General features: G+C 37.7%; 1 protein-coding gene across 1 annotated transcript in view; it reads right to left on the bottom strand.

Annotated features, from left to right (window-relative positions):
- Nucleotides 1-1,382: 1,382 nt before the first annotated feature.
- The window catches only part of COL3A1 (collagen type III alpha 1 chain), a 52,416-nt gene continuing 26,093 nt past the window's right edge, over nt 1,383-27,705 (bottom strand). The window contains exons 6-51 of the mRNA XM_086615684.1: nt 26,294-26,359; nt 25,631-25,684; nt 25,359-25,412; nt 24,670-24,723; nt 24,459-24,512; nt 23,969-24,022; nt 23,464-23,508; nt 23,088-23,141; nt 22,061-22,105; nt 21,274-21,327; nt 20,663-20,761; nt 20,496-20,540; nt 20,275-20,373; nt 19,388-19,441; nt 19,145-19,252; nt 17,884-17,937; nt 17,661-17,759; nt 16,436-16,489; nt 16,020-16,118; nt 15,816-15,869; nt 15,628-15,681; nt 15,024-15,077; nt 14,596-14,649; nt 14,341-14,385; nt 14,151-14,249; nt 13,946-14,053; nt 13,340-13,393; nt 12,272-12,325; nt 12,114-12,167; nt 11,458-11,511; nt 11,010-11,117; nt 10,781-10,834; nt 10,193-10,246; nt 8,638-8,799; nt 8,405-8,512; nt 7,515-7,622; nt 7,071-7,124; nt 6,783-6,890; nt 6,096-6,149; nt 5,878-5,985; nt 4,562-4,615; nt 4,227-4,334; nt 3,335-3,614; nt 2,655-2,842; nt 2,231-2,473; nt 1,383-1,529 (exon numbers count right to left, since the gene is read on the bottom strand). Coding sequence (XP_086471810.1) covers nt 1,383-1,529; nt 2,231-2,473; nt 2,655-2,842; nt 3,335-3,614; nt 4,227-4,334; nt 4,562-4,615; nt 5,878-5,985; nt 6,096-6,149; nt 6,783-6,890; nt 7,071-7,124; nt 7,515-7,622; nt 8,405-8,512; nt 8,638-8,799; nt 10,193-10,246; nt 10,781-10,834; nt 11,010-11,117; nt 11,458-11,511; nt 12,114-12,167; nt 12,272-12,325; nt 13,340-13,393; nt 13,946-14,053; nt 14,151-14,249; nt 14,341-14,385; nt 14,596-14,649; nt 15,024-15,077; nt 15,628-15,681; nt 15,816-15,869; nt 16,020-16,118; nt 16,436-16,489; nt 17,661-17,759; nt 17,884-17,937; nt 19,145-19,252; nt 19,388-19,441; nt 20,275-20,373; nt 20,496-20,540; nt 20,663-20,761; nt 21,274-21,327; nt 22,061-22,105; nt 23,088-23,141; nt 23,464-23,508; nt 23,969-24,022; nt 24,459-24,512; nt 24,670-24,723; nt 25,359-25,412; nt 25,631-25,684; nt 26,294-26,359 — 3,867 coding nt within the window. The remainder of the gene's footprint in view (nt 1,530-2,230; nt 2,474-2,654; nt 2,843-3,334; nt 3,615-4,226; nt 4,335-4,561; nt 4,616-5,877; nt 5,986-6,095; nt 6,150-6,782; nt 6,891-7,070; nt 7,125-7,514; nt 7,623-8,404; nt 8,513-8,637; nt 8,800-10,192; nt 10,247-10,780; nt 10,835-11,009; nt 11,118-11,457; nt 11,512-12,113; nt 12,168-12,271; nt 12,326-13,339; nt 13,394-13,945; nt 14,054-14,150; nt 14,250-14,340; nt 14,386-14,595; nt 14,650-15,023; nt 15,078-15,627; nt 15,682-15,815; nt 15,870-16,019; nt 16,119-16,435; nt 16,490-17,660; nt 17,760-17,883; nt 17,938-19,144; nt 19,253-19,387; nt 19,442-20,274; nt 20,374-20,495; nt 20,541-20,662; nt 20,762-21,273; nt 21,328-22,060; nt 22,106-23,087; nt 23,142-23,463; nt 23,509-23,968; nt 24,023-24,458; nt 24,513-24,669; nt 24,724-25,358; nt 25,413-25,630; nt 25,685-26,293; nt 26,360-27,705) is intronic.

Here is a 27,705-nt window from a genome sequence, read left to right as displayed (position 1 = left end):
TTTGGAGGGAAAGGGAGGATTAAGCTCTTGTATTTCCTCCAGAGTGATCTGCCTAGGTGCATGGATGCTATTCTGGATCTTGGTGTCAGACCTGAATCTGTGCTGATAGTCAGAGAAACTCACCATGCTTAAAAAAATGAGCCATTGGATGGAAAGGAGTGGAAAAAGTAAGAAAGAAAATTTCATAGTATGATGCCATAAGCTACATCGCTTAGAATGATCAAGTTTTCCTTCAAACAAATTATTTTAGAAAAATCAGTTAAAGTGGTACCAGAGTTGTATCTTGCCTTACTAATTTCTTTGAAGAGAGAGAGACAAACAGTAAAAAAATTTTAAAAAGTCAGTTTTATGAAACAACAGGAGTTTTATTAAGATATTTTATTATGTGTCTCTGTAAGGAATAGACCAACAACCATATAAAAGCTTACAAAGATGGTTAACCTTCAACACTATAAATGTGTTAACGTGACAGAAGTTCATAATTTTGCATCTTTATTGACTTTTACAGAGTGATGGGAGAAGGTTCTCAACTATGACATGCCAATGACAATCTTTGACAGGAAACATTTACAATTGCTTTAAATCCTTTACCTTTTTTTTTTTTTTTTTTAAAAAGCAAGTCAATAACCCTGACTTGCAGAGTTAGGAGTGAAAAATACATTAGCACCATCATATTAATCCTTTACACTTCCCTAATTTTAGTGGTCTTGACCAGCAATGACAGGAAAGTAGAGAAGCACCTTTGATAACAGAATACATTCCAACAATAAAATTATGGTGACTACTGACATGGAGGTATTAACTCTGAAAATACACTGTACTTTTTCACTGCTAATCAGTACAGAAATAGACAATTTTGTACCAAATGATTCCACTGAATTGACCACTGGGTCCGATGTGTTTTGATTGATTTGTTTGATTGATTTTTGGTTTGACTTATCAGACACATCCCAGTTTCTGTCCATGTTGAGGTAGTTGAAACAGGGAGGTCTTTCTAGCTTTATGGACTGCATCTTAGAAAGAAGGGTAAACTTTGGTACTGGGAGCAATCAGTGCTTGGTAAATTGGCTAACATTCAACTAATAGAACACAGTGTTGTTTTATTAAGTGTTGAAGTTGTATTATAGCACCACGGAGACATGTTTTGAAGATGGAATTTGGTAAAAAAAAAATAGAGCAAAAAAGCATTTTTACTGTACTTTGTGTAATAGCAAAAAAAAAAATAACCCTTGATATCAAATTGATTTTTCCCCCAGAAATTTTGTTAATAAATAACTGGGATACAGATGGTCACCTGTACTAGCTGACAAGGCTAAAACAAAGGAGCACAGTTGGAGTGTGAATCTGTTTGCTGGGGTTTCAGAAAGAGCAGGATCTTTGATTTATAAGAAGCAGACCGGGCCGATGTCCACACCAAATTCCTGATCAGGACCACCAACATCTAAGGGTGCAATATCAACCACAGGCAATCTCATTGTCTTGCGTGTTCTGTATTCAAAGACTGTTTTACCCCATTCACCAGTGTGTTTCTGTGAAGTTAAAAAGAAAAAAAAAACACACAACCACCATGTTAGAGAAATCAGTGTTGGGCCATGTGAAAGTTATCCTACAGTTTACTGGATTTCACACTTTCTGTATTAATGTGTCCCTCTCAACACCATGAGAACTGGTTGCAGTCTCTGTAGAAATGAACATTCTTCATTTCTGGACCTTTTGTAGACCTATTGTAGACCTTGCTGCTCAGAAGGGATGGGATCCCTGATGACAGTGGAGCAGTGCCAGTGCCCTGACTTCAGACTGAAATGTGCTCTGCATGCTGGGAGATGGTACAAATGGCTACTCTGTTTGGAAAGTGACAGCAGTAATGAGGTAGCTCTTCATGTTCACATTAAAGACATGGCCACAAATTACATGTGTCCATGCATCCTTAAATGACAGGTTTGCCATACACGTCAGTGTTTGTTGTGCTTTTGGGACCTTAAACAGCAGGAAGGAGAAATTGTGGGTGGTGTTATGGTGTTTTGTATTTGTTACTGAAAAGACTGCAGATGTTACTGCTCCTCTCCAGTACCTTCTGCTGCAGTGAGCGAGGCAGAGTTTTTCCCAGGTAGGTGTAACTGTGTCCTTTCCTTACCTAGGTCACGCAGAGCTCTCTCTTCCTTTATTATGGGTATAGGCCTCTGGAGGAAATTATTTACTAAACTACCATACTAAAGTCTTGTTTACTTACAGTACAGCCATCTTCCAGAACAGCATATGTGAATTTGCTGTTTCCTTCAGCCTTGATCTCACTTTCAACAGAGCTCATCAGTTTCAGAGCTTTTTTAACATTTCCACTGGCTTGATCCATGTAGGCAATGCTGTTCTTGCAGTGGTAGGTGATGTTCTGTGAGGCACGGCTGGAGAGGATGCGGAGGAAGGCCAGCTGAACTTCTGAGACATCCTCTGGAAGCTCAGGATCTCCATAGCTGAACTGCGGAGTACAACACATACGCAACAGGTTTTGTTGAAGCATGGCTAGGGAAATAGTTATTATTTCAAGCATGAAATGTTTAGCTCAGTTTAATTTCAGGATTACTTATCAGTACATTGTGATGTACCTGAGTACAATACATGTACTACTTTTTGGGCTGGCAACTGTGGTAATTTCTTACCTGGAAGCCTCCATTCATAGATTCTCCAAACCAAATGTGTTTCCTTCCTCTGCTTTCGCTGGTCCACCAGTTCTTCCTCGGCACGGTGCTGGGGTTAGCACTGAGGCATGTCTCACCAGTTTCCATATTACAGTATACTTTAATAGCATCCATCTTGCAGCCCTGGTTAGGATCAATCCAGTACTCCCCTAGAGATTAAAAAAAAAAAAACGTTAAGAGGCTTAATGTATTTGCAGACGAATCTGACTGCATGATGGTGAAGCTTATTTCTATGCCAAACTCCTGAGCCAAATTAGGAAGCATTTTAATTTTGACAGAAGAGATGCCACAGCAAATAAGATGATATAAAAATATACTGAGTTCATGTGAATACTGTAATATGACTGACATTTGAAATATACAACTTGTCATGTTTGGGTTTTTTTCCATAAAATCATTTAAACAAATATTCACTTATAAGCATATAAGGAGTTGAAGTCAGTGTATATACTGTGTAAATGCAGAGTAAATTGAAGTTTAAAATTATTATTACGTCTATTATCTTTATCACGACATTTGTTTAAAAAAATCAATTTTTTACAGCAGATCTCTGCATTTAAATACTCCAAGATAATAGCATTCATGAAAAAAAAAAAAAATCAAGACCTGCTACTATTGGTGAAAATAAAAACCTAACATACCACTCTTGAGCTCAGGATGGCAGAATTTCAGATCTCTGCAGTTACGAGCTGGATTCTTCCGTGATCCATCAGGACTAATAATGTTTTCAATCTGGTTGTTAATTGATTTCATTGAAGATATGATGTCACCCAGATTGATATCACTTTCTTTTGGCTCATCTCGATATTCATACCCATAGCCCACTGGACCTTTTTCACCAGCACCCAGGGCAGCCACACCACCACAACATGGACCAGGAGGACCAGAAGGACCAGGAAGACCAGGCTGGCCTGGTGGACCCTAAAAAAAAGTAGTGAACATAGTGCTGATTAGAGATCACAGGTTAAAACTAAAAGTCTGTGTGGGCCCTAATCTTAAAAATTGAGAATTCTCACATAAACATCTAATTTACTTATTCATTAAATAATGGCATTTGTGATGTATAAACATCTGTTAGCCTTTATGTTTCTAAAATTGGAATTTTCTTTTCCTAGTTTTGTCAAGCTGTGATTGTCTTCCTTCTGCCTGGGCTTTGAGGAGAAGGAATCCTTTCTACCAAAGTCCAGAGAAAAAACATTCCTCGGCTTCAGGAGAATTGACTATGCCAGTGACCTTCGCAGCTTCATAGCTTCCAAGATATCATAGCTTCCAAGAATCCCACCTTCCCATTGTACCCAGAAAAGTCAATGATTATCTGAGACTAAGACAACACCTAGTGCATCAATAGTTACATGAAACTACAAATGATCTGTATTTTTTTGGATTTAGCCTTGATAGCTAGATACCTCCTACCACAAACTCTGTCCATGAAATACAGAATTTTCTGAGGGAGATATTTAAATGGGAGAACACCCTATGTTTTATGAATAATCCCTGGAGATTTGGATGCTTGAGGACACACAATTTACTTACTGCAGGGCCACTTTCACCTCTGTTACCACGAGGGCCGGGAGGACCAATTGGACCTGGATAGCCACTTGTACCATCTTTTCCAGGTGGCCCAGCTGGTCCTGGGGGACCCTAGAACAAAGTTGAACACAAATAATATGGTCAAAATAGTTTACTAGATAATCTCAAATTCAGAAATACTTTGTGAAAGATTTCAAACATTTCTGTATGATTTATCAAGTGACTTTCTTCAGGCACTGCCTGTTAAGATGGCCAATTTTTATTTTTTTTTTTTTTTTTTAATAAACAAACAGTCTGAAACTTCCTTCCAGTTACGCTAAGTAAGGAGCTTTTCTCACCCTTGCACCTGAAGCTCCTGGACTTCCAATTGCACCTTGTGGACCCAGAGGACCCTATGAAGAAAAGATAAGTCAGCATACACTGCCCAGTAATATTTTGTATCTAGCCGGTCGTACCTTAAATAGAGACACTGAAACATCTTTAAGATGATATGAAACACATCCTTACCAAAAGCCTATGTCAGATTTGAAAAAGAATGGTTGCCATTCTTTAACCAGAAAAAATTATCCAATGTTCTCTATATGAAAAAATATTAGTGATGCAATATCATCCAAAACACGAGAAAGCCAACTGACATCAATGAACTGTGGGTGAAATCTTGTATTCATAAGAACACATACCTACAGGCTTAAAATGCTGCGTGTTACCATAAAGTCGTATTACCAGTGAAGTTATTTAAATAATTTGACAAACACTTATGTTTTCAAATGCATTTAAAAATTTGCTGTGTGATTGCACCACAAAGAACTAGGCCACATGTTTAAAAACGGTTAATCATATCACTGTCATAGTGTAAATGAGAATTTATCAGACTCTTTTTACTCACGTTATAAGTGAGACAACAGGTTATATTGTGTTGCTAAATAGGTTCGTATTGGTGGCATTTATAGTTAATGCTTCCGTCTTTTTACTGTCATTGGTAGATTAACCTGGTGAGTTTTGGTTCCTCTATTCTCACTTGTATCGTGAGAGCTATTAATAGTTCTTTTCATTACAAATCCCTCTTAAAATTTTCACTTGTCAAAGACCTAGAGCATTCCTGTCTATTATCCTTCAGTTCTTTTAGCCATTAAGAACTGCTCAAAATGGTACTGCATGTTTACAATTCAGTAGTTTACAAAGCTTACAATTTCGGGCCCATTTTGCCCTAATATTAATTACTGCAAAAGATGCATGACGAAAGAGGTATTTGGACTCTGAGTAGCTTTTTCATGGCTTTAGATGTCTGTCTAGCATAGATTTCTAGTAGACAAATATTTCAACCCCTATTTCTATCTCTTACAATTTAATCAGGACTAGCTTATATAAATGAATGGAAAAGTGTTTGTTCCAGGCAAAGGCAAACATGTAGCTGAAAGGGATTTTAGCAAACCCTGCTTTAGCTCCTAGCAGTTTCTTCCAGTTCTTCAATATCACTTATTTCAGGTTGTTTCAGGGAATCTGGACTTTTGAACACATTTGAAAATCAAATTACACAGGTTCATTATAATATTTTTTTTCCTTAGTGAGTGAGTTAAGGCTAACTAGTTATGTGGAACTCAAATCACAGGAACTATGAACAGCTGTAATTCCCAATCCAATGTGAAATACTCACGGGAGGACCAGGGAGACCAGGGGTACCAGGAAATCCTCTATGACCCTTTATGCCATTGCTGCCTCTTTCACCAGTTTCACCTTTATCACCACGAGGACCTTGAGGACCCTTTAAGAGTAGATTTGCAATAAAAGGAATATATAAAGAAATAAGAAAAAAGCCCAAATAACAGGAAATAGTGAATGTATGATATCACAAATGCTTTAAATATGACTTACAGCTGGACCTCGAGCACCAGCAGGACCAGTAGAGCCAGGAGGGCCGGGTGGACCCTGTGACACAATAAGAATGACATGGATGACTTGGAGTTGACTAGACCTCCTTTTTATTTCCAGATAAGCAGTATGTTCAAAGCCAGCAGCTGTTCAGAAACAAGGTGAAGCTCCACACACATTATATAATTGGCAAGAATTTTGGTCAGTTCCTTTTTCCACCAACATTAGTCTTACTCAGCTGCTTGTAGGAACTGATACATACCACATGCACTTAAGACCCCTTCATTCATTTCGTGAGGTGCTCAGCGCTCAAGCCATGCTGGTGTCAGCACTTCTCAGAAATAACTTGAAGACTTCCAAAATTGCTCCCTTAGTTTAAATAAATAACATTGCTTGCACTGCAAGAGCACCAGATGGGATGGAAATTAAGACAGGGCCTGGTGGGATGATGTGCTTTTTGGCATCCTAAGGAGTACGTGGATTTTGAGTTCAATTTATATATAGTTATCAGGAACATAAACTGTGATGTCTTGCTCCTTGATATTCTCAGAAAAGAGGTCCTCAGTGCCATGAAACTATGACAGTAACAAATGTATGACTCTTCCAAACTTCTACTTTATTACAGCATGAGATGGACTTTGCACAGGAAAGGTACGTAAATAAGCAGTAAGCTATTTACTTTGGTCTTACCTGAAATCCTCTTTCCCCAGCTTTTCCAGGTGCACCAACGGTACCTGCAGGTCCAGGGTGACCAGGAGGTCCCGGAGGGCCAGGAGTGCCGCTTTCACCACGGTCACCCTGCAGATAGTCACAGTTGACAGGATAAGAAATCTAACATTTTACAGAATTACAATGTAAAGAGTATATTCAATGGAGCATGAGATCCAAGGAACAAGTTACATAGCACAGAACTAGCTACGTATATTGTCGTCTCCACGTAACATTTATCTGAATCTAAAGATATTGGTGTTTCCTTACTTTGCCTCCTGGGGATCCATCACGTCCAGGTGAGCCATCTGAGCCAGGGTTACCCTGGAAAAAAAAAAGAGCGGTACAGTTTGTTCATAAGCTGGATGATGAATAGACAGCTTGTTTTCCAGTAAAGAAATGCTCATCAAAGAAAGAGAAAGTTTTCAAGAAGGAAGAGTTCCTGGAGGTGGAGGGGCCCATAAAAGACCTGTCAGACCTGAATTATTTTGTAGGAGTACAGGCAGCGCAGTCTCTTGTTCAGTTCCATCCACAGGTAGGAAAAGGTATAGCAGAGACAGCAGACTACAGCACCTTACATGGGGGTGTAATCTGCCCAGGCCCCTGTGCGTCAGGCACTCAAGGGAGGCTTTGTGAGCCTTAAAGCATATTTAGCCCCCGAGCCTCCTGTTTGTAACTCACAAGCTAGCAGGAAGGTCTAACACATCCACTCACATCTCTGCCAGGCTCTCCAGGTAAGCCTCTTTGTCCAACAGGACCTTGTGGACCAGGAGCACCACGTTCTCCTGGGATACCATTGGTGCCTGGTTTACCGTCTTCACCCTGAACAAAAAGGCAAAAGATTTCATTGCAGATCATAAACCTATGAAATACCATCATACTATACAGCTTTAATTAAACATGCAGCGATCATGAAGGAGACCCAAAAAAGTGAAGGGCCAGTGGTAATTGTGGATATTTCAAATAAAAAAGATAAAAACTTGGCCAAGCAGGTTTCTTTTCATTGCTGGTAATAATCATGCAAAACCATCAAACCCAAGGAACGTTCCTTATTTTTTTGTCAACTAAGAAGTAATAAATAGGTACATCTCTTCTTATGTTCCCAAAAACAATAGCAAAGCAGTTAACAAAAAAAATGGTGATCTATCACAATATTAGCGATAAAATACAAACCAAGCCTCACACCACCTTTTCTGGAGGGAGGTGGTAGTCTTTTCCTGTGTGGGTCATAATACTTAAGCAAGAAACATATTGAGAGTTAAGCAAAGATAAACAACTTGCAGGAGGTGAAACTATGACTCAATTCTCGTCTCAAGGACAATTTGTAGCCCACTGCCCTCCTGAAGTGGGTGAAGCTGGTTATACACGTCTAGATAATCTGATACAGGACTCTAACAGAGATTAAAAACGACCTCACATGCCACAGCTGCTTGTTGCCAGACATTTTAAAGCCTGGGCTTATGCATGTAAACAAAAATAACTGTAAATTTTGTAGTCTCTGGACTAAAAATACAACACATTGATTACTTTTTGTATCACAAAGCTGTTTTTAGCAGCTGAACTGCATGAGCTTTAGGCTGCTGCTGAAGTGAATGCACTCTCACCTTGGCACCCGCCATACCGGGAGGGCCGCTCGGGCCACGCAGACCTGGCAAACCCGTGTTGCCCCGGCCACCAACAATGCCCTGAGGACCTGGTTCTCCTGGTGCCCCCTGTTTAGGAAAAGGTCAGATTAGTCAATACTGAGGATCTTCAATGTTCAACAGGTGGCTTCTTATTCTTGACAAACATAATCCTTGTCAATTAATGTAATGGCCTTGGCTGGACATGTACTTACCCTTTCTCCTCGTGCGCCTGGTGGCCCTTTTTCACCTGGTGAGCCAGGCTCACCTCTTGTTCCAGCAGGTCCTGGGCTGCCAGGAGAACCAGCGCTACCAGGGGGTCCGGGAGGCCCATCCTTGCCTGCAGGCCCTGCATTACCAGGGGGACCTGCACTACCCTAAAAGAATTTTGAAGAGTGTGAGCTGTGTTGTCTGAAACAGGAGCACAAGCTTACTGGTGTTGCTCTTTCCTCGTGAAAGCCAACCCAACTTGATTCATTGTCTGAAGGTGGATTTAGGGTCCAACCTCTATGCACCCAAATCTGATCTGGTCTTATAAAACAAATCTGATCTGGTCTTATAAAAAGAATCCTTTCATCTGCCACTTTCAAACTTGATCTTTTTTCTCCCTGCCATCTGGGCACATGGTTTGCATACTATGACACCTGCACAGTTTGGATGCCCAGTGTTTGTAATGCATCCACCACAGGATACACATTCCTTACACAGGGCTCTGCCACAGAAGTTTGAAATAGTTGCAGACCCCATTGATTTCTTGAATGATTTCTAAGGTAGTGTCTTAGACGTGCAGAATGAAGTGTCTTTCATTAAAACTCTGAGCTTAGCCAATCAATGGAAAGAATTATTTTTACTTTAATAGTACTTTAAATAAAATCTTACTTTTTCTTTTCATTCAGCAATATTCTAATTTGCATCTATCTCTAAGACAGAAAATAAGCATCTGTTTATAGAAATAAAGAAGTTTTCTTACTTTACAGCTCAGTTACCATACAACAAAGGAAAACATAATTTTAAAATGAGTAAATCTGCTGTATTCTTTGTATTTTCTTAGGTTTTTAAAGAGTCAAAAATCAGAATCTCATTTTTACTATACGAATCAAAAGTAGGTGCATGTTGAACATGCAAGGTTATTATGAAACAGATTTTCTTCACACAGAGATATTTTATACAATATTGGAATTAGCTGATGCATCAGTATAGATTTTTATAATAGGACACTGCAGACTGGTAGATTAAACTTCAGATATTATAAGAGAGAAAACTTGTCACAAGAATCTTTCCAAACTCCTCTGTCCCAAGATAATTAAACCTTATGCCATTCCATTCTACAGGCAACTAAAAAAATAATTCTCAGTGATCTACAAAATGTAGTTTTGAAAATGCATATCAATTCAAGATCCTAAATTGAGTATTTCTTGCATCATAAAAGAGCAAGAGAGAAGACAGGACATCTTCCATCAACAGAAAAACTCAAGGACCTGATCCAGGAGAAGGACTCCACTAACTCTTATGGCCTTTTGAAAGCAAACCATGATAGAAGCAGCAGTATTGAGACAGTAAGTGAATTAATTGCTATTCCATATGAAATAAGAGGAGAATAAACTCTCTTTTGCAGAAGTCTTTCCCTAAGTCTAAACATCAAATTCAGGATGCTTTAATGTTATGTTCATGTGAAGGTATATACAGCTTAACATAGTTTAATACAATAATATATGTCCAAATATATCCACAAGGTAAGAATAAAAAAATAAGGGGTATAAGACAACTTACAGTGTTACCAGGGGGACCAGGCAGACCACGAGCACCAGGGAAACCAGCAGCACCCTATAACAGATCAATACTTTTAGTTGTCATTTTCTGAAGATTGGGAAAACATGAATAAACTGATGTTTATACAATAGCTGATTTTGAATGATATTTAGCTGTTTTGCTTAAAACCTGAATTAAATGTCCCAGAACTGAAGAAGTTGTTCACTTATTCACTTCTTTTTTTTTTTTTTTTTTTCAAACTTTACTTGTTTGTGTTTTGGAAGGGAAGGTCCCAGATGTTCCTCAAAGGAGAACCAAAGGACTCTAAGAAACTTGGCAAAGATGGCATGTAAATCTCATCACTGTTGAGATAAGCCATTTTAAAGCTTTGTGTCATTGTGCCAAAAGCTATTTTGGCACCTTACTTAGATGAAAATAAATGTAATCTAGATCACTAAACATTTCAACTTTAATTACTCCTTCTGGAACACTTCAATTATTCTTGAACTGCCAATATAAAAGTCACTGAAGGTCTTGTTTTTCATTTCCATCACATTTGTTGTAACAGAGATAGTAATTTATCAGTGACTAAGTCAAAGAGATACTCACAGGGCCTCCAGGAGATCCACGATCTCCTTTTATTCCTTGGGGACCAGGTGGACCCTACATGGGAGAAAAAAGATAAAGCAAATGATTGGATAAATAGATTAAAATTATAGCAAGTGTCATTCAGTTTCAGTGTCAAATGTTTGCACTTGGGCCCAGCCACCTTCAAGCTGAGGGAGAACTGAAGAAGCTATTGCTATCTTTGTAGCAACAAGGAACAGCAAAAACTTACTGGTGCACCAGGACCACCTTGTGGACCTGCAGCTCCAGGGGGTCCAGCCTCTCCTCTTAGACCAGGTGGGCCTCTTTCTCCTTTCCCACCAGGTTCCCCATTTTGGCCCTGTAGAAAAATTATATTGTTATATTAAGATTCAAAAAATGCAGATGATATCACTATGATGATAAACCCTATACAGATACGCTTCTGAAGAGAATTTAAATATTAAATTAAATGTGAATTCAGTTGAACTCTATTGGTCTACCAGTAGTGCAGAAAGGGAAGGACAAAGAAATGTTGCTCTATGTGTGACAGAGTGCAAAAAGAGTAGCAAATGAATCCAATGTATGTAGCAAGTATGTATATTAAAGCGGTTACAGCAAGCTTTTCTGAGATGTAGATGAACTTAGAGAAACTAAAAACTGATAATCACATTCAATTGCTTCTAAGTGTTTATACTTACTGGAGCTCCAGGGAAACCAGCAGGTCCAGGAAGACCTTGTTCTCCTCGTTCACCCTATAGAAAACAACGTGTCAGCAATGGAAGATGTTAGAAAGATAGACTTCACTTTATGAGTTAGAGAACACTCCCATGAATACCACTGAAGATTCTTTGTCTTATCAGCCTTTGGAGATTAAAAAAACTAAACAAACAAACCAAAAAGCCATTGCTCCTGAGCTCTAAATAAATAATTATCTGATAATTATCTAAGGTGTGACAAACTGATCCGTTATACTTATATAAACCCTGAGGACAATACATGGTGTTTCCCAGATCCAACTGAAATTCAAATGTGCTGTTTCATCAATCTAAAATATAAATATAAGAGTATTTTAAAATTTTACTTAACTGTAAGACAAGATGGAAACAACTATTTCTCACACTCTTGCCCTGACCTGTCACTGCAGCCCCCCACCCCCTTTACGGTGTTAAAAGCACTGATTTTCTGAAGTCCTTAGCACTTGTAAATCCCAAGAGTCAACAAGATCCCAAAGAGCTTAGTTTATTTTGAACTCAAGCCACATGTGTTCCTGATAGGGTAGGTGCAACACTGCTGTCTACACTAGGCTAGAGGAGCCATAGCAAGGCTGTACTGGAAGAAAAGTACTGTCACTTACAGGACCACCACGGGAACCCACTGGGCCTGGGGCACCTGCTGGACCAGTCTCTCCCTGTAAGGAACAAGAATGATTATTATGCATTTTTCTTCTTCCCATGAGACAGCCACCAGTGTGGCTGTTTACAGTATCAAACATCATTATGGAGGATGCTTTACCTTATCTCCAGGTGGGCCAGCAGGACCAGGAGGACCGATGGGACCTACATTACCCTAAAAAATTAGAAAACAATATATTTTGTATCAAAACATAACACTGTTAATTCCTCTATTTTGATCAATAGCCTTTATATTTCAGCGTAAACAGGTTGTTAAACATATTTCAATGGAAGTAAGTCTACAATGCTTGTGTGTTGTTGCACACTACGTTTTGGAGCGACATTTCGAGATCACGCCATTTTGCAACATGAGAGATCTCTAGTTGATTTTGTCCACTTCTGTTTTCCCCATCATCTAAACCTCATCCAAAATCATCTCAATTTAATAGATCTCTTTTAATGGTAGATAATAAAAGTTATCCCTTGGCCTAACTTTTCATATAGACCAATAATAGGTCCATATTTCTTCAGTGTATGTTTAATGTCTCTTGACTAGCTTCCTGACTTTATTCTTTCTTAAGAATTTAATGCGTACCTGATGGTTTGAAATACATTTTTTTTATATTTCCTCCCGCTCATAAAAGCTACATTTTTATATTTGTCATCCCTCATTATTTTGATGTATCTATGCTTGCATGTAATCATGAGATATACGTATATATTTCAAGTGTCTATTTTATGTGTATATGCTATATAAATGTATAAATATATCATATATAGTAACCTGTAAAAGTATTCTGTATGAGAGTACTTACTAACATGATGTCTTTTTGTGCATCATTATAACCAGCATTTTCCTCATCAGTCAGCTAGATTTAGGAAGCTAGTAACATTTTCTCTACTTCTGTATTGGTGCTTTCCCTCCAAAACCTTGTCCCAATTAACTGTAATCTTCTTCTTGCAAAAAATTCTACTATATCTGCCCAAGCAGCTGTATTCTGTATATCTGCCCAAGTATTAAGTCTAATTTAGTTTACAAAACCAGATTAACACTGCCGGAATGACATACAATGGAATTACTACTTTACCTCTCCTAGACAGTATTTATTCACTGTAAGTTTACTTATGTTCTAAGTGTAGAGTATGTGAAGATAATTGATAAACTGTTAGATGTTTAAAGACTACTCACCCTCTCTCCTCTTGCACCAGGAATGCCATCAGCACCTTTGCCACCAGGTTCTCCCTAGCAAGCATAAAACATAAAAAGGACAAGCAAAAAGCAAGCATAAGATGAGCATAAGGGGGAGGAAAAAAAGAAGAATTTAAACATTACTGAGGAGAGGATCTCATACTGCGGGTATTTCAATAACTAGATTTCCTTATTGAGATCATACAAATCTAAAATTGGAGATGACACTCTGCCCAGTATTCAGCATCAGATACTGAATACTTTGATGGAAAAAATCCAAATTGATTCAAAACGGAGTCTATACCAAACTGTTTGCCCACAGTACGAACCATTCTTATTGTTCATTAGAACTGTGTTGACATACTCCTCCTCCAAGAGATCCAAACACAGCAAAATATCTAGCATATATTAAACCAAGTCAAAAATCTTTCATTTTCTAACATATAGGACCCATATGACACTACTAAATCAACAATACTGCTATACAGTCAATACTGCTGAAATCAGGCAAAAAGTGAAAATGTGAACAAAACCAAGTGCTTTGTGGGAAGCTAACACTGAGTTAGCATAAAATTGGCAGAGCTTGTGTGTGTATGGGTGTGTTACCTTATCCCCTTTTGGTCCAGGACTTCCAGAAGCTCCTCTTTCTCCTGGCATTCCCTGTAAGCCAGGCAGCCCTGTGCCTCCAGGGGCACCAGGGGGTCCAGGAGGACCCTAAAGAGTAACAAAAAATAATTAGAAAAGATTAAAAAAAAGGATATGAACCTAAACAATGCACATAATAGCAGGAAACAAGCAAGTCTGTGGGTACCTTGGCACCTTCTGAGCCAGCAGGACCTGGCCCACCTCTTGTTCCAGGAGGTCCTGGAGGACCCTGTGCACCACGTTCACCTGGGATACCATTTTCACCCTGTGGCAAAGAAATGTGTTATTCTTTGTTGTCAGGCTCGCAGTTCATTAATTCCTTAATGTAATTATAGAACCGTTGCTGTATGATTTACCTTAGGGCCTGGGAATCCAGGTCCTCCAATATCACCTTTTGGCCCCTGTTCATGAGAAAATAAATGCAAGTTATCCATGCGCTTTACTTAGTAAATCTGCATTGTGCTTGGCACCCTGTTTCTCTCGCCTATTGTCCTTCAAGCTGACTTCTCTGCTCTGCAGAGTGCTGACAGCTGTCTGAAGTTTGACACATAATCCAGGAAGAGCTTTTCTTATACATTTTGCTGATTTTTTTAAAAGGAACTACTACTTACTGGTTCTCCAGGCTTTCCATTCTCTCCAGCTGGTCCTGGCCCACCAGGCAATCCCTATATGAAGGAACAGTATTATCATCTCTGTTACACAGATAAATTATGATTTCTATCATTTTTTTTTGACATGAAGATGTGTACCCAACTCAGTCCAATCCTTCATAAACTAAGAGGTGCTAATTTGATAGCTAGGGGTTTTATGTGATGCAATCTACTGAGCTAGTCATCTGGTTTGCAATTATGAAATACTAAACAATAACTTTTGTCAAGCGGTTGAGCTGTCTTACTTCAAAATACAATGATGAGTATACTAACGAAAATATTTAGATGCTTTCTTTTTTTTTTACTTTTTTTTTTTTTTCCTGGGAACAAGGGTGGGTGTTAGTCTACTAAAAAGAAGCAGAAAACAATAAATGATAAACACACAGCACCTGGAGGCCAGGTGGACCTGATGGTCCTGGTTCTCCTCTCTCCCCAGAAGCACCCTAGAATCAAACAAAACAGAAAAAAAAATAAAGTGAAATTGTCCAAGAACATTTCAACATATAAACACCTCCACACCACCTCTAATCTGTACCTCTTTATCATGATATGATGACAACATTGCACAATCTGAAAGACTAATGTATCTTATCTTGGTGTTCTGCTATTTGCTCTTTTCCTTCCAACCGTTAGATGTAATTCAGCAGACACATTTGTACTTGATACTGGTCTGAAACACCAGCTTTGACAAACGTTAAAGGGAGCAATAATATGCTGCAATTTGAAAAAGTGGTAGATACCCAAGAGCTCTAAATTGACTTTTCATTTCAACTTGTACCAGGTATACCTGTCTCAGGTTTCTCCTAACAGTTTTGAGTATTAACTTATTAAAATAATGACAAGGAAGAGCTCCTTTATTTGTCTTCATGAAACAAGATTTCTTTATATCATTAAAAATATTTTCCTCCCCCTAATTTCACAATCTCTATTTGTAGATGCCAGACCACCTTGGTAATAACTGGTAATTGCCTCTTATGGGACTGACACACTTACAGTAGGTCCAGGAGGACCTGGGAGACCAACATCACCATTCTTCCCAGCAGGACCCTATACAAAGACAAAATTAGGCTGTGGTTATGGGTTGATATAATTTTTACGAGAGTCATAATATTATTACGAATTAGTATTATGTCATTATTAAATTACTATATAATAAAAAAAAAAATGTTAAGAAAACTTACAGGTGTTCCAGGTGGTCCACCAGGGCCTCTTTCTCCGTTCTTACCTGGTGCACCCTTACAAAAGAGAAGGATCCTGTTCAGAATACCTGCTTTTGTCAGCATACGATAACTCAAAGCTGCAGCACCATATAGCCCCTCTATGGAGCAATTTAACAGTTGACTGATCAAGCATAAGCATAGAAGAAGTGAAGAAATCCCACTCACCTCATTGCCCTTAGGACCAGGGAAACCCATTACACCTGGTTGTCCACGTGGGCCTGGGGGACCAGGTGGACCAGAGCGACCAGATTCACCCTGACTACCCTGGGATAAGCAAAAAAGAAATGAAGACATGGCATCTGTTAGGTGAAATAAATGCATATCCATGACTCAATACATAGTGAGGGAGAGTGAGATCAGGCTGGAGAGATTGTCATTCAAAACTTGTTAAGTATTTTGTGTTTCAACTAAGCTTCTATATGTTCTGTATTTTAAAATATATTAAACGAGAAGATTTACAGAATGTTATTACAATAAAGAAGAGACAATTAATCTGACTGTGATAACTCTGTCATGTGGATATTGTGGGATAAGGGTAAGGTCAGTAGGACTAGTATAAAATATTTACACAATGTACATACTGGAGGGCCAGGCTTCCCATCGCTTCCAGGGCTTCCTGGAATTCCAGGCAAACCCTGCAATTGAAGAAACAAAAGTCTTATTCTTCAGTTTAAAACGTGTAGTTTTACGTTACATACATAAATACAAATTATAAAAATACATTTTAAACTACTTGCTTGATTCTAACCTCTTTAATAAAGATTAAAATTTTCCCATTTCCTCCCATTCCATTAAGGGAAAAAAATGGAGACAGCTAACAAATTCTTTTGTTAGCAGTTTATTGCTCTCTCGGAGAGTCGTTGGATATAATCAAGGCATTGGATATTAATCAATGTGCGCAAGGGTTGTATTCTTTCATTATTTGGGAAGAAAACTAATTTCAGATGGTAAAAATCAAGAAATGAAACAATTTTGGGTTATATACCTCTACTTAAAGCAACACAATTTATAACGTACTTTAGTTAATTTGTTTCATAGTTTAAAATATTGTTATATTTCATATCATTCATTTTCATTTCCCATCAAGTCTTGTTTAGTTCTCAGAAGCTTGCAGTCAGACTGACTTTTGAATTTTAATGTACTTGTTTTCAGCAGTTGCTAATTCTTAGTGTATGATTCACAGAATTCATAGAATGTGGTTACATTCTGTACATATTACACAACAGGTTATCTCTGAAAATCTTCTTGATTTCTATCTATCTACTACGAAAATCTGCCCAATAGCTTATTTGTTTTAATTGTCAATAAGAAATAAATATAAGTTAAATACCTAAGTATATTGGAATATTTAATGTATAATTTAATTACTTAAATGGTAAATTTAAACCTATTTAAATAATTGTTTAAATATAAATATTTTTAAACACAGCAACCCAAATACTTATCAAATAAAATAAATATAGTGTATTTTATAATAAATTATAAAATTTGCTAAAATGGAAACAGACGATACAGAAAATCATCCAGTGCTAATTCACATTAAAGCCGTATCTCATGATAGTGCATGGCATACTCTGAGAACTGGGGAACGCATTCAGCTTCATGTAAGCTTCCTCCTTCACTTGTGACAAACGTTTTCTGAGTGCCCCATGTCTTTGCAGGGTTATCTATTGCACTATGAACATATATACTCTACTTAAAGGAACTGATAGGAAGTTTTTCTAATTGGATGCCTCTATTGTATCAGTTCAGATGAGGCATCTCTAATAGAGTTTATCTCATTTTCTTGGAGATGTCCTGTCTTACTCTTATTCCAGGAAGACCTGGGCCTCCATCTTGTCCACGCTCTCCTGCGGGTCCACTGGGGCCAGGAGGACCTGGGCTACCACGTTCACCTGCAGGACCCTAAAAAAAGAGATGTTGAAATTCACAGCAAGGAAATCAGCATCATATTGAATCTGAAATTGTCCATTCAAATTCGCATAGATTCTCCAGAAGTTTGTAGTTTTTTGAAAAGGAAGACTTATACCTTTTCACCTGGAAGTCCATTGCTACCAGGTAAGCCACGGAAACCAGGGGAGCCCTGCCAAATAAAAGAACAAAATATGGATCGTAGGCAATATGATATAGGTAATGGCAACTGTTTTGGTTTTTGTTTGTGTTTGTTTTTTTTTTTTTTTTTAAAAAAACGTATTTACTATTAGATACTTTATTATGAAAATTAATAAATTAAATAGATGGAAATGACATTTCACTGTAGCAAGAAAGTCTACAGAATCATTTTCTCTTTGGATATAACTCTCCTGTTGGAATCATAGCCTGTCCTCCATTATTTTTAACTGGCCCTGCATTAGTTACTTTATTCATGATTTTTCTAATTCCATATCAAAAATAAAACAACACATTCAACTCTTGAACTATTATTTCCTTCTAATTCAATACTGAAAAGAGCTCTACTGTATTGTTTTAATATTTATTTTTACTATGATCTTCATTGCTTACAAGACATTTGAATTATAAAATTTAATTTGAAACCCCATTTATAAATTTAATATAATTAATTTGTTCACTGTGAATCTTTGGTTTCCTCATAGCTTCAGCAAATACTGCAATCAATTATTAAATCAGGACTTATAAATAGATCAGCACAATTTCCTTTGATTCAGATGGGAACAGAAATCTAAAATTTGTAAGGGTTTTGCTATTTATTTTGTTGAATAAATCAATGAAAGAATTACTTTGCGAGAATGCTCTTTGGAAAGTTATCAAACCTACTAGCCAAAAAAAGTGTTGGCAATGAAGATATAACATAGAAGACATCCTGACAATATTGTTGTTACTGACATTAATTGACATTTCAGATCTATGGACAATAAAGATGTTGACATAAAGACATGTCCTAAATGTAGAATTTGCATTACTTTCACTTTCAGAGTTGAAATTTTGTGATTGTTCATTTTTGTAAACTGAAAAGTAATTTTGAAATGTTTTTCCCCCCATGTAGTTCTCAGTTTATGTATGTTTGCTTTTCAGCATAAATCTTAAGATCACTGCTTCTTCAATATAAACAAACAAACAAATTATTTCAGACTGAGATAGATCCAAGCACTGCAATTCAAATGAGCAACTAGATAAGAATTCTTCCCAGTTTCATAACTCATTTTACATCTGGAATTTGCTTAGAACAGAAATAGAGCCAAATTTCTCAAAGTATTTTGAACACCAGATTTTGCTGTCTCTGTAACAACTCAGAATGCACCTCCCGTGCATGGTCATCTACAGCAGCCTACCCTTTCTCCAGGTGTACCAGGTACGCCATTCTGGCCGGGTTCACCATTTGCACCTCGTTTGCCTTCCTCACCAGGAGGTCCAGGAGCACCTGGGGTGCCATTTTCACCCTGGCAACAACAAAAAAAGCCCACCAGTGAAGTTAGAAGTCTCCCCAAAAAAACCCTCTAGGTTTTGTACGGAGAAGGATTCAGGGTTAAGACTTCCTTGGAAGAAGTCTTTGAATGCATTTTAAAATCACTTACACGCTCGCCTTTTGGGCCCGGATCTCCTTTTGCACCATTCTTACCAGGTTCTCCCTAAACAGGAGAAAATCCCATTAAAATAATGAAATGCAACAGGATACTATCCTAGAGCTACTAGATCTACTAAAATACTCAGAAGTATACATGATATCTTTCAAATTATTGACTCATTTTTGTTATTTTACATTCTGCAAATGGATTAGCATGCACTAGTTGAACCTGGATGTGGATTGCATGAGGGTCCTTTCCAGTAAAGGAAAGAAGTCATGCAATCTTACACACCACTGAGTAAAACCTTATGTCTGTTTCTGAGCTATTTCAATGTGATGGGTTGATGTAAAGTGGTTCTGGTGGCAGGATAGGGGATTTGCTCCCTGTGATTTCCCGTCATTGAGACTTTTGCTTGAAGTCCCTGAGTATTTTCTCTGACAAAGAACTATGTGTGGTGTAAGGCTTTTAGGAATGAGCCTGGTGGGGTAAATGACAGTATAAGGGTAGGTACAACTCACGAGGTGTAGTGGGCTGTGGACTCAGTCCGTGGGAATTCAAACAGGTGAAATTAAGATTTTAAACCAACAGATTTTGTCTAACATAGCCATTTTAGACAAACTATTTTTTTGTTGTGTGTTTCAGAATTGATAGATAATTTAGGAAAGCAAATAAATATTATAAAATTTGTGTATAATTTTTATATCTAGGAATATAGAAATGTGTAAAAGATAAATGTATTTTATGTTTATAAAAATGTCTGTTGTTATTTGTTATAAAATAATTTATTAGATCATCTCAAGTGAATAGGACAAATTAATTATTTTTTAAAAATTCTTTCAGAACTACTTCTACCATATTTGTTTGTACAACCAGTGTAATGAATATTAGTAACTCACTGGAGTGCCTTTTGCTCCAGGGCTTCCACTTGTACCTGGAGGACCAGGAAGACCACGGCCTCCTGGCAGACCAGGAGCACCGGGAATACCAGAAGGTCCCTGTAGAGAGAAAATAGCAGACAGAGATGAAGAGAGCATGGCATTGTTGGACTCCACCCAGCCCAAAAAGTGACCCTCACCAACACAGTGCAGCAAAAGACAGTGATATGAAAACTACCCACCATTTCACCCTTGTTGCCAGGGCTTCCAGCTCTTCCAGGAGGGCCCTGAAAAAATAAATGTATAAATAACCAATGCTGCTAACTCAGGACTAAACCAGAGAACAGGTAGAGCTTTGTTAAGAGCAGGTGGCACAATATTTCTGAGTTCCCATGCAGTATTTACGTACCTGAGGCCCGGGTGGCCCAGCATTACCCTGAGGACCAGGTTCTCCTCTCTCTCCAGGACTACCACTAGAACCAGCAGGACCAGGAGGACCAGCTTCACCCTATGGAAAAATAGTAAAAATAGAAAATGAATGGATTTCAGTCTTGTCTCCAGGGCAATCAGTATTAGCTTCATGGCTTCTTCCTCTACCTTATGGCTAGTTCCCGATTCTTTTCATGATTTGGAAAGGAGGTTACCACCATCATCACCTGAGTGCAAGAGCCAAATCAGCACAGTGACCCCGGTGCTGAGGCAAAAGGTACCCACGCACTCCAGCCAGCACATGCTGCACAGCTCCTCCAGTTGCGGCAAGTTCACTCCAGCCCCTCCCATAGTGTTACATAAAGCATTGGGTCTACCACTTAATGGTGTTTTGAGGTGGGTATCTGTGAAGGTGATGAGGATAGGGTTTGTTTCGTGCTGCATATGAAAACACATCAGTTCTAAGCTTGCAAACACTGTAATAGCAGCCAGAAAAATGAAGACTCGTAAAATAAAGATGTATAGTTACATAAGCTGGCTAACTAGAGAAAGGACCAAATCCTATATTATTATGCATCTTTAGCTGAATACCTTGAAACCTGGAGAGCCTGGAAATCCTGCAGTGCCAGGAGGACCTGGGGGACCCTTAAAAGTGAAAGAAATACTATTAATGCAAATGGTAAAAGCCATATGGAATTAATCTTAAGTTAAAAAAAAAGTCTGATTATGAGATTTTTCTCTGAGTAAGGCAACACCTGGCAAAATAGTAAATATAAATTATGCTGTAGAAGATGAAGTTCGGCTAGTCCTAAAATATCACACCTACATCTTAGTTACCCTGGCTTTTACATGTTCAGCTAAATTTCAGTGTTGTAAATTTAAAAAAAACATGAAAGCCATCATTAAAAAGATTAAGTTATAAAAATGTTCAAAATTTGTTCTAATTATAAAAAAGGTATAGGAGAAAAAAACCAACAATATAGCTATTACACATACAAGTGGACATGCTCAGGTTTCTAGGCAGATGGAAAAGAAAAATTTTTGCACACCTCAGACAGCTAAATAATGTATTTGATGAGACCATTCGAAATCTGATCTGCATAGAGAACAGCAATTCTATCCACATATATGTTCTCTGAGAATAATCTGGGTTTGCATTTATGCATTTTCTGATTTACAGAGTTAAAGCTCTCCTATTTCACTGTATGCTTCAAGTATCTTAACCAACACAGTCATGGAATATAATTAAATATAATGCTCATTCTTAAACCAGTGCACCCTCAGTCTCGGGTTTGCCGGCACTGCAGAGCATCAGCTAGAAGTAACTAGACTTAAGCAACACAAATACTTGTAATCAAATATCTGTAAGTCATCTTACAGGTGGGCCTGCTGCTCCTGGAGATCCATCCTTGCCATGGGAACCCTAAAGAAAGAAGAGAGTTGGTGAGTACAAAGCACTAACCCGGACACAGAACCCCCATGCTTTAATGCCTATGACTCACAGACCATCTTTTTGTGTCTGTACTTTTCCACTTAGTTGACCAAGACCCAAGGATTCCTCAACTGTGAAACTCTAAAATAATAGCTAAATATTTTGTAAAGGAATATCCAACACCTTCTGTGACTTGTACTATAATGATGAGACAGTAAGATGCAAAAATGTATTCTTACTACATTTCTTAAGGAAATAACACTTACAAAGCACCATCTGTGTGGACAGTTCTTAAGGTTAAATAAATAAGGTCACAATAGGTGTATATTTCAAAGTAACAGTTACTTGTAATTCACATAAAAGACTAAAATTTCACTCCCAAACCCTAACAAACTGCGGTATGATTTAAATCCTGTTGCCTGTCTTGTAGACATGTTAGACCAGGTCCGCTGCTCAGGTTACACAGCATTTACATGAACAAGTTGCTGGTTATTATACTTCAGCTGTGCTTTGCTGATTGCATTGGACTATGAACTACGACTTCCTTCAGGGCAAAGACTGTACCCCCTTATCTCAGCCATAGAGCAATTTCATCTTTTTCCTGCAAGTTACTGCTGAGACTGCATTTTTCCCTCTCTCTGCCTTCTGCTCCTGCCCTTTGCTTCCACTTCTCTCTGTTCCTGTCGGATGAACCTGAGCTTATGCTGAAATACCAAACTCTTCCTCAACGCGTCATCTATTCATTTAAAAAGGAAATAGAGAATAAGATGGGGAGCATATTGTGGGTTAGAAGTGTTATGTCTTTATTTAGGGACTGAAAAGTTTTCATGTATGATTTTATAGATGCTATATTTTTTCCTAATCCTTTGCATTACAACCATTTTAAGGAAAATCTATGAAGAAGGGAATTCTTAACACATTGAAACAAAGTATGTGCTGCTTCTGGATAAGAAAAACAGCTGCAGTTACTTACAGGGCCACCGGGATTCCCTGGTCTTCCTCTTTCGCCAGCTGGACCTCTTGGTCCCTAGAAAAGATAAGAAAATGAGTCTGTCACATGGCTTCCAAAATAACATGGCCCAGCAAAGAAACATTGCTCTTATTTGCATATCTCAGTATCTTTCAATGCATGCGGTAGCATAATTAAAGTTAAAAGAAAGATGAGTAAATATAAATAAAAAGAAATAATAAAAATAAATAATATATTAAATAAATAATATAAATAACAAATAATATATTAAATAAATAATTAATAAATAATAAAAGTAAATATAATAAAAAGAAAGATGAGTAAATGGGGAAGTGCCACGGGCACTTCCATTTAAATACTACAGGATATAAATATTTACCGGTTGGCCCGGTGCTCCATTTGCTCCAGGAAGACCAGTTTCACCCTGTTACGGAATGAAAACACCAATGACAATGAACTTTGATGAGAACATTTCTTGCTTTATTCAAGGGAAAGACACAGAAAAAAGACAACCCAATCCATTGCCCCATTCTGCATGGTGCTGAGTGTACTCAGCACGAACTGAGGTCTGTGAGGTCTGAGAAGTCTAAACAAGTGCCAGAACAAAATATTTAAACAGAAAAAAAAGAAAAAGATGATCCAGGCATGTCCTTTCATTTTGGAATCTCAACTTTGTTACGGCTGGAAAATTGAGACATGAAATGATTCAGAAAGTCTAACTAACTCCTTTGGAATGAATCTCACTCTTTTCATGGAGGTATTCAATGAGTTTCTTCAATGTTTAATGGATTTTTTTAATTGCATAATATGCAAAGCATAGCTTTATAGCAATCGATGGACGTTATTATTCTACTTATTACAAAGATGACACTAGAGTTTTTTACCTTTGGACCAGGAGCACCACTCTCACCTCTGGCACCATCTTTTCCATCAAAACCCTGTGGGAAAGGAAAACCATATCTGTGATTAGTGTTTCTCTTGCATTCTGGAAAACTTTATTCCTCTTGGCAAAATATTAAGCTTTAAAACAAATTCATACAAAGGGGAATATTTTTGATAATGAGTGCTATGAGCTATTGGAACACTTTTTGAAAGAAAATTCAGAATGCTCCATCACTCCACAGCCATTAGTTAAGAAAGGATGCTTTTCTGAAAGGCATGTTTTAGCCCACCATTTGGGATGGAGCTCTACAACTGAGATCACTAGATAAAATTCAACAGTCTTTTTACAGAAGGTCAGATTACATTGTCCAGAAATTGCTCTTTAATTCTATGATTCAGCCTCTTTCACTGGGAATCGATCACTGGAAGAGCACGATGGTGCAACACCGTAATTCAAATAGAGTAACAGACTCAGTTGTGCTCAATACTTACTCGTTGACCTTTCATCCCAGGCACTCCAGGCATTCCAGGGTGTCCTTTGTGACCCTAAACACACAAATATAGAAAGATGCATAAATCCCATACTTAATGTATGAAGGGCACAAGCCAACATTCATTGTGTGTCATGTTCACCTGGCCAACTTAAAATAGGAAAAGAAAACCTTTGATTAGACGACCATTGTTACTGAGGATTTTTCCATACCGGTAATCCAGGGATTCCACGATCTCCATTTCTGCCTGGTCTTCCTGGTTCTCCCTATTGAAGAAAAGTAAAATTTTGTGACTGCTTTGCTATTGCTTCAGTTACTGGCAAAGAATGAGTTCTAGTACATCAAGGCAAGTCTTAACAAGATTTTAGTTAACATCTGATTTATTTCAAGCCAACTTTTAGGAGAGATGATCACAGAAAACTTATTTTTCACAGTGAAACACTCAAAATGGACAACAAATGTAGCTGATTGTCTCGCCTTGTACTACACATATTCAGGACTCCCAGCTGTGACACAAAAGGTGGCTTTAACAGCCTTAACTGTCAAAACAAGATTTGAAGGGAGCAGGCAACTATCACTACAATCTGCTTTTCTTTATAACTGCTCATTTATTTTGCACCAGATAAAGAGAGGGTATTTCATGCTTAGGGTTGTGGTTTTTTTGTTTGTTTGTTTGCTTTTTTACAGTGTGTGAATCAAATTGCCTGCTAAAATGGAAACTTTTTTGGAATAGACATTTATAACTAATAGAAGCCAAATGTAGTTTCTTACAGTCATGTCAAATTGAGAAAGGGAGATGTTAAAAATTCTTAAATATATCAATGTGCTCTGCTATCGTACTATTTAATGAACTTACTTTCTTCCCATTTATTAATCCCTGGATGAATAATAGTGAACTTACATCTTTTCCTGGTGGACCAACTGGGCCTATCATTCCAACAGGGCCTGGAGGTCCCTGTAGAAAAATAATTAATATTAACTATAATAATAAATATTAAGACTTTTTAAAATTAAAAATGCATTAGGTATCATAAAATACTTGTACATTTGACATACATGATAGTAAACAGACAGAACAAACAGTAAACATTCAGTCCACTCCAGTGAGGACACAGATTGAGGCTTGTAAGATCATGTCTTTAACACACATAGTGGCATGTAACATAAACATACCGGGGGGCCAGGCTGTCCTGGTTCTCCAGGGGAACCTTGGTACCCAGCAGAGCCCTATAATGCAGCAAAAAAAGCAGTTAGGATGTGAAAAATTACATGCATCTTTCCATGGTGCTACTATATTTTATATTAATCTCATAATCCTAAGGAAAACTTTATTCAGAACTGTCACCAAATGACCAAAGGTGAAATTAGCAGAACCAAGGAAAATATACCTCCATGAAAAAGGAATTAAAACTACTCCTCTAAAAGGAGAAGTACATCAGAAAACTTAGACCCTTTGCATGTCCACTGAATGTGTATTAGGATTTCCACTTTCCTTTATTTCCTGTTAAATTTCTGTACAAATAAACATTTGGGAACATTAACAGAGGATGATAGGCAGTGACATGTCTTAATACAACCTTAGCTGACACCCCACAGAATTGCAGAAAGCACTGGGGAACACACAGACTTGAGCAAGTACAGTATATAGCCCTCAGCCACTGATTCTTGTTGGTGCATAGATGGTACAGCCCAATTAATAGAAGATGACATTTATCCATAAGATTCTTCAGCATAATATCTAGATTTATCAGTTGAAAATGTACCTAATGTTTATGACTGAGAAAAGGAGAGGCTCATATAAAAGAATGAGATGATTATGAAAACAATTTTACTTACAGGGGGACCTGCATGACCTGGTGGGCCAGGGGGACCACTGGGGCCAGGGGGTCCTGGAAAGCCACTCTATAGTGTAGATTAAAAAAAAGCCATTGTAGTAATGTGATATAGCTATAATGCTTAATGTAGTTGCAATAGTCACCAATAACTGTGAAATAAATTTTACGTATTAATGCAGAGTAAAATCCACAGTGATCTGCACTTGGTGAAGTTAAAAAGATGAAACAGTGTATATACACATTGCTAATACGTTGCCGAGTACCTACAGTTCCTTCAGAAAAGGGCTCACTGGGTTTCTCTTTGCAGCCTTAGCTAACCTACCCCATAAGATATTTTCAAAGCTGTAATTTTTGGTTTTGAGTCACTGTTCCACTCCTCTAGTCCCTCAGAAGGATGCTCGTAGCTCAGCTTTTCAGCTACCTAAACTGGAAGAATAGATAACTGGAACTCTTAATTTGTTAAACAGAGTAAATGAGCTTCAGCTTCTCTGCCCTGTGATTGCGCTTTATTAGCCTAACCCTCCATCTTCAGTGGTGGAGCCAAAGTGTACTAATCAACTTGCTTGCTAGTCTATTGATGCCAGATTTTGCTTTCTAGAACTAACTTTAAAATTTCTCACTTGCATTCAGGAATTATATTACATACACAACACATCAGAATAACTTTCTAGAATAAACTCTCTTTACGATCCTAGACTTCTTAGGACTTACTGATATACTGAATATTTTTGTTACTTGTCAGTAAGGCAGATATTTTCACCAACGAAATATTTTCTGAACTTTAACAGTACTAAGCCATAAAGAGTAAATGACTTCTGGACTAACCAAAGGACTCAGAGTATGAAATCTCAGTATACATGTGGATTAACTCAAATCAGTAATACTGTTCCTTATTTTAACTGGTAAAAAGAGAGTACAACATTACTAAGGAAATTCTCAATGCGGGAAGAGTGCTAATATTTCTACTTCCTGTAGCAACAACCACAAACACATTTGATACCGCGAAACAGAAAACATTTGAGGATTAGCACAGTGGCTTACTGCAGCTATATGTGGCTCTTTAAAAAAGGCTTTTGTTAAATTAAACTTGTCATGGGTTCGAAACAGCCAAAACAATTGAAGTATATGAATTACATGAGAATCACTGTGTGCTGCAGTACTGGCAATATCTTCCATAGCTTAATATTGCACATGATGTGTTTCATGGGATACTGTCATATGGTGTCAGAATAGGTCACGTCTTAGAGATGTTACAGGAACATAATTTTCATACTACAAGATTAACAATATAGCTATACTATATTAGTATATGCGCAGTATACTACTATACTACTCATATACTGCGTTAATTGCAGATGGATTGTCTTTTGTCTAAAAAAGAGAATCATTGTAATGTTTGCTATTTTCCAAGGC

This window comes from Tauraco erythrolophus, chromosome 8 (assembly GCF_009769465.1).
Source record: "Tauraco erythrolophus isolate bTauEry1 chromosome 8, bTauEry1.pri, whole genome shotgun sequence".
NCBI lineage: Eukaryota > Metazoa > Chordata > Aves > Musophagiformes > Musophagidae > Tauraco > Tauraco erythrolophus.
Note: the sequence above shows the minus strand (reverse complement) of the source record. Positions and strands in the feature narration are given on the sequence as shown.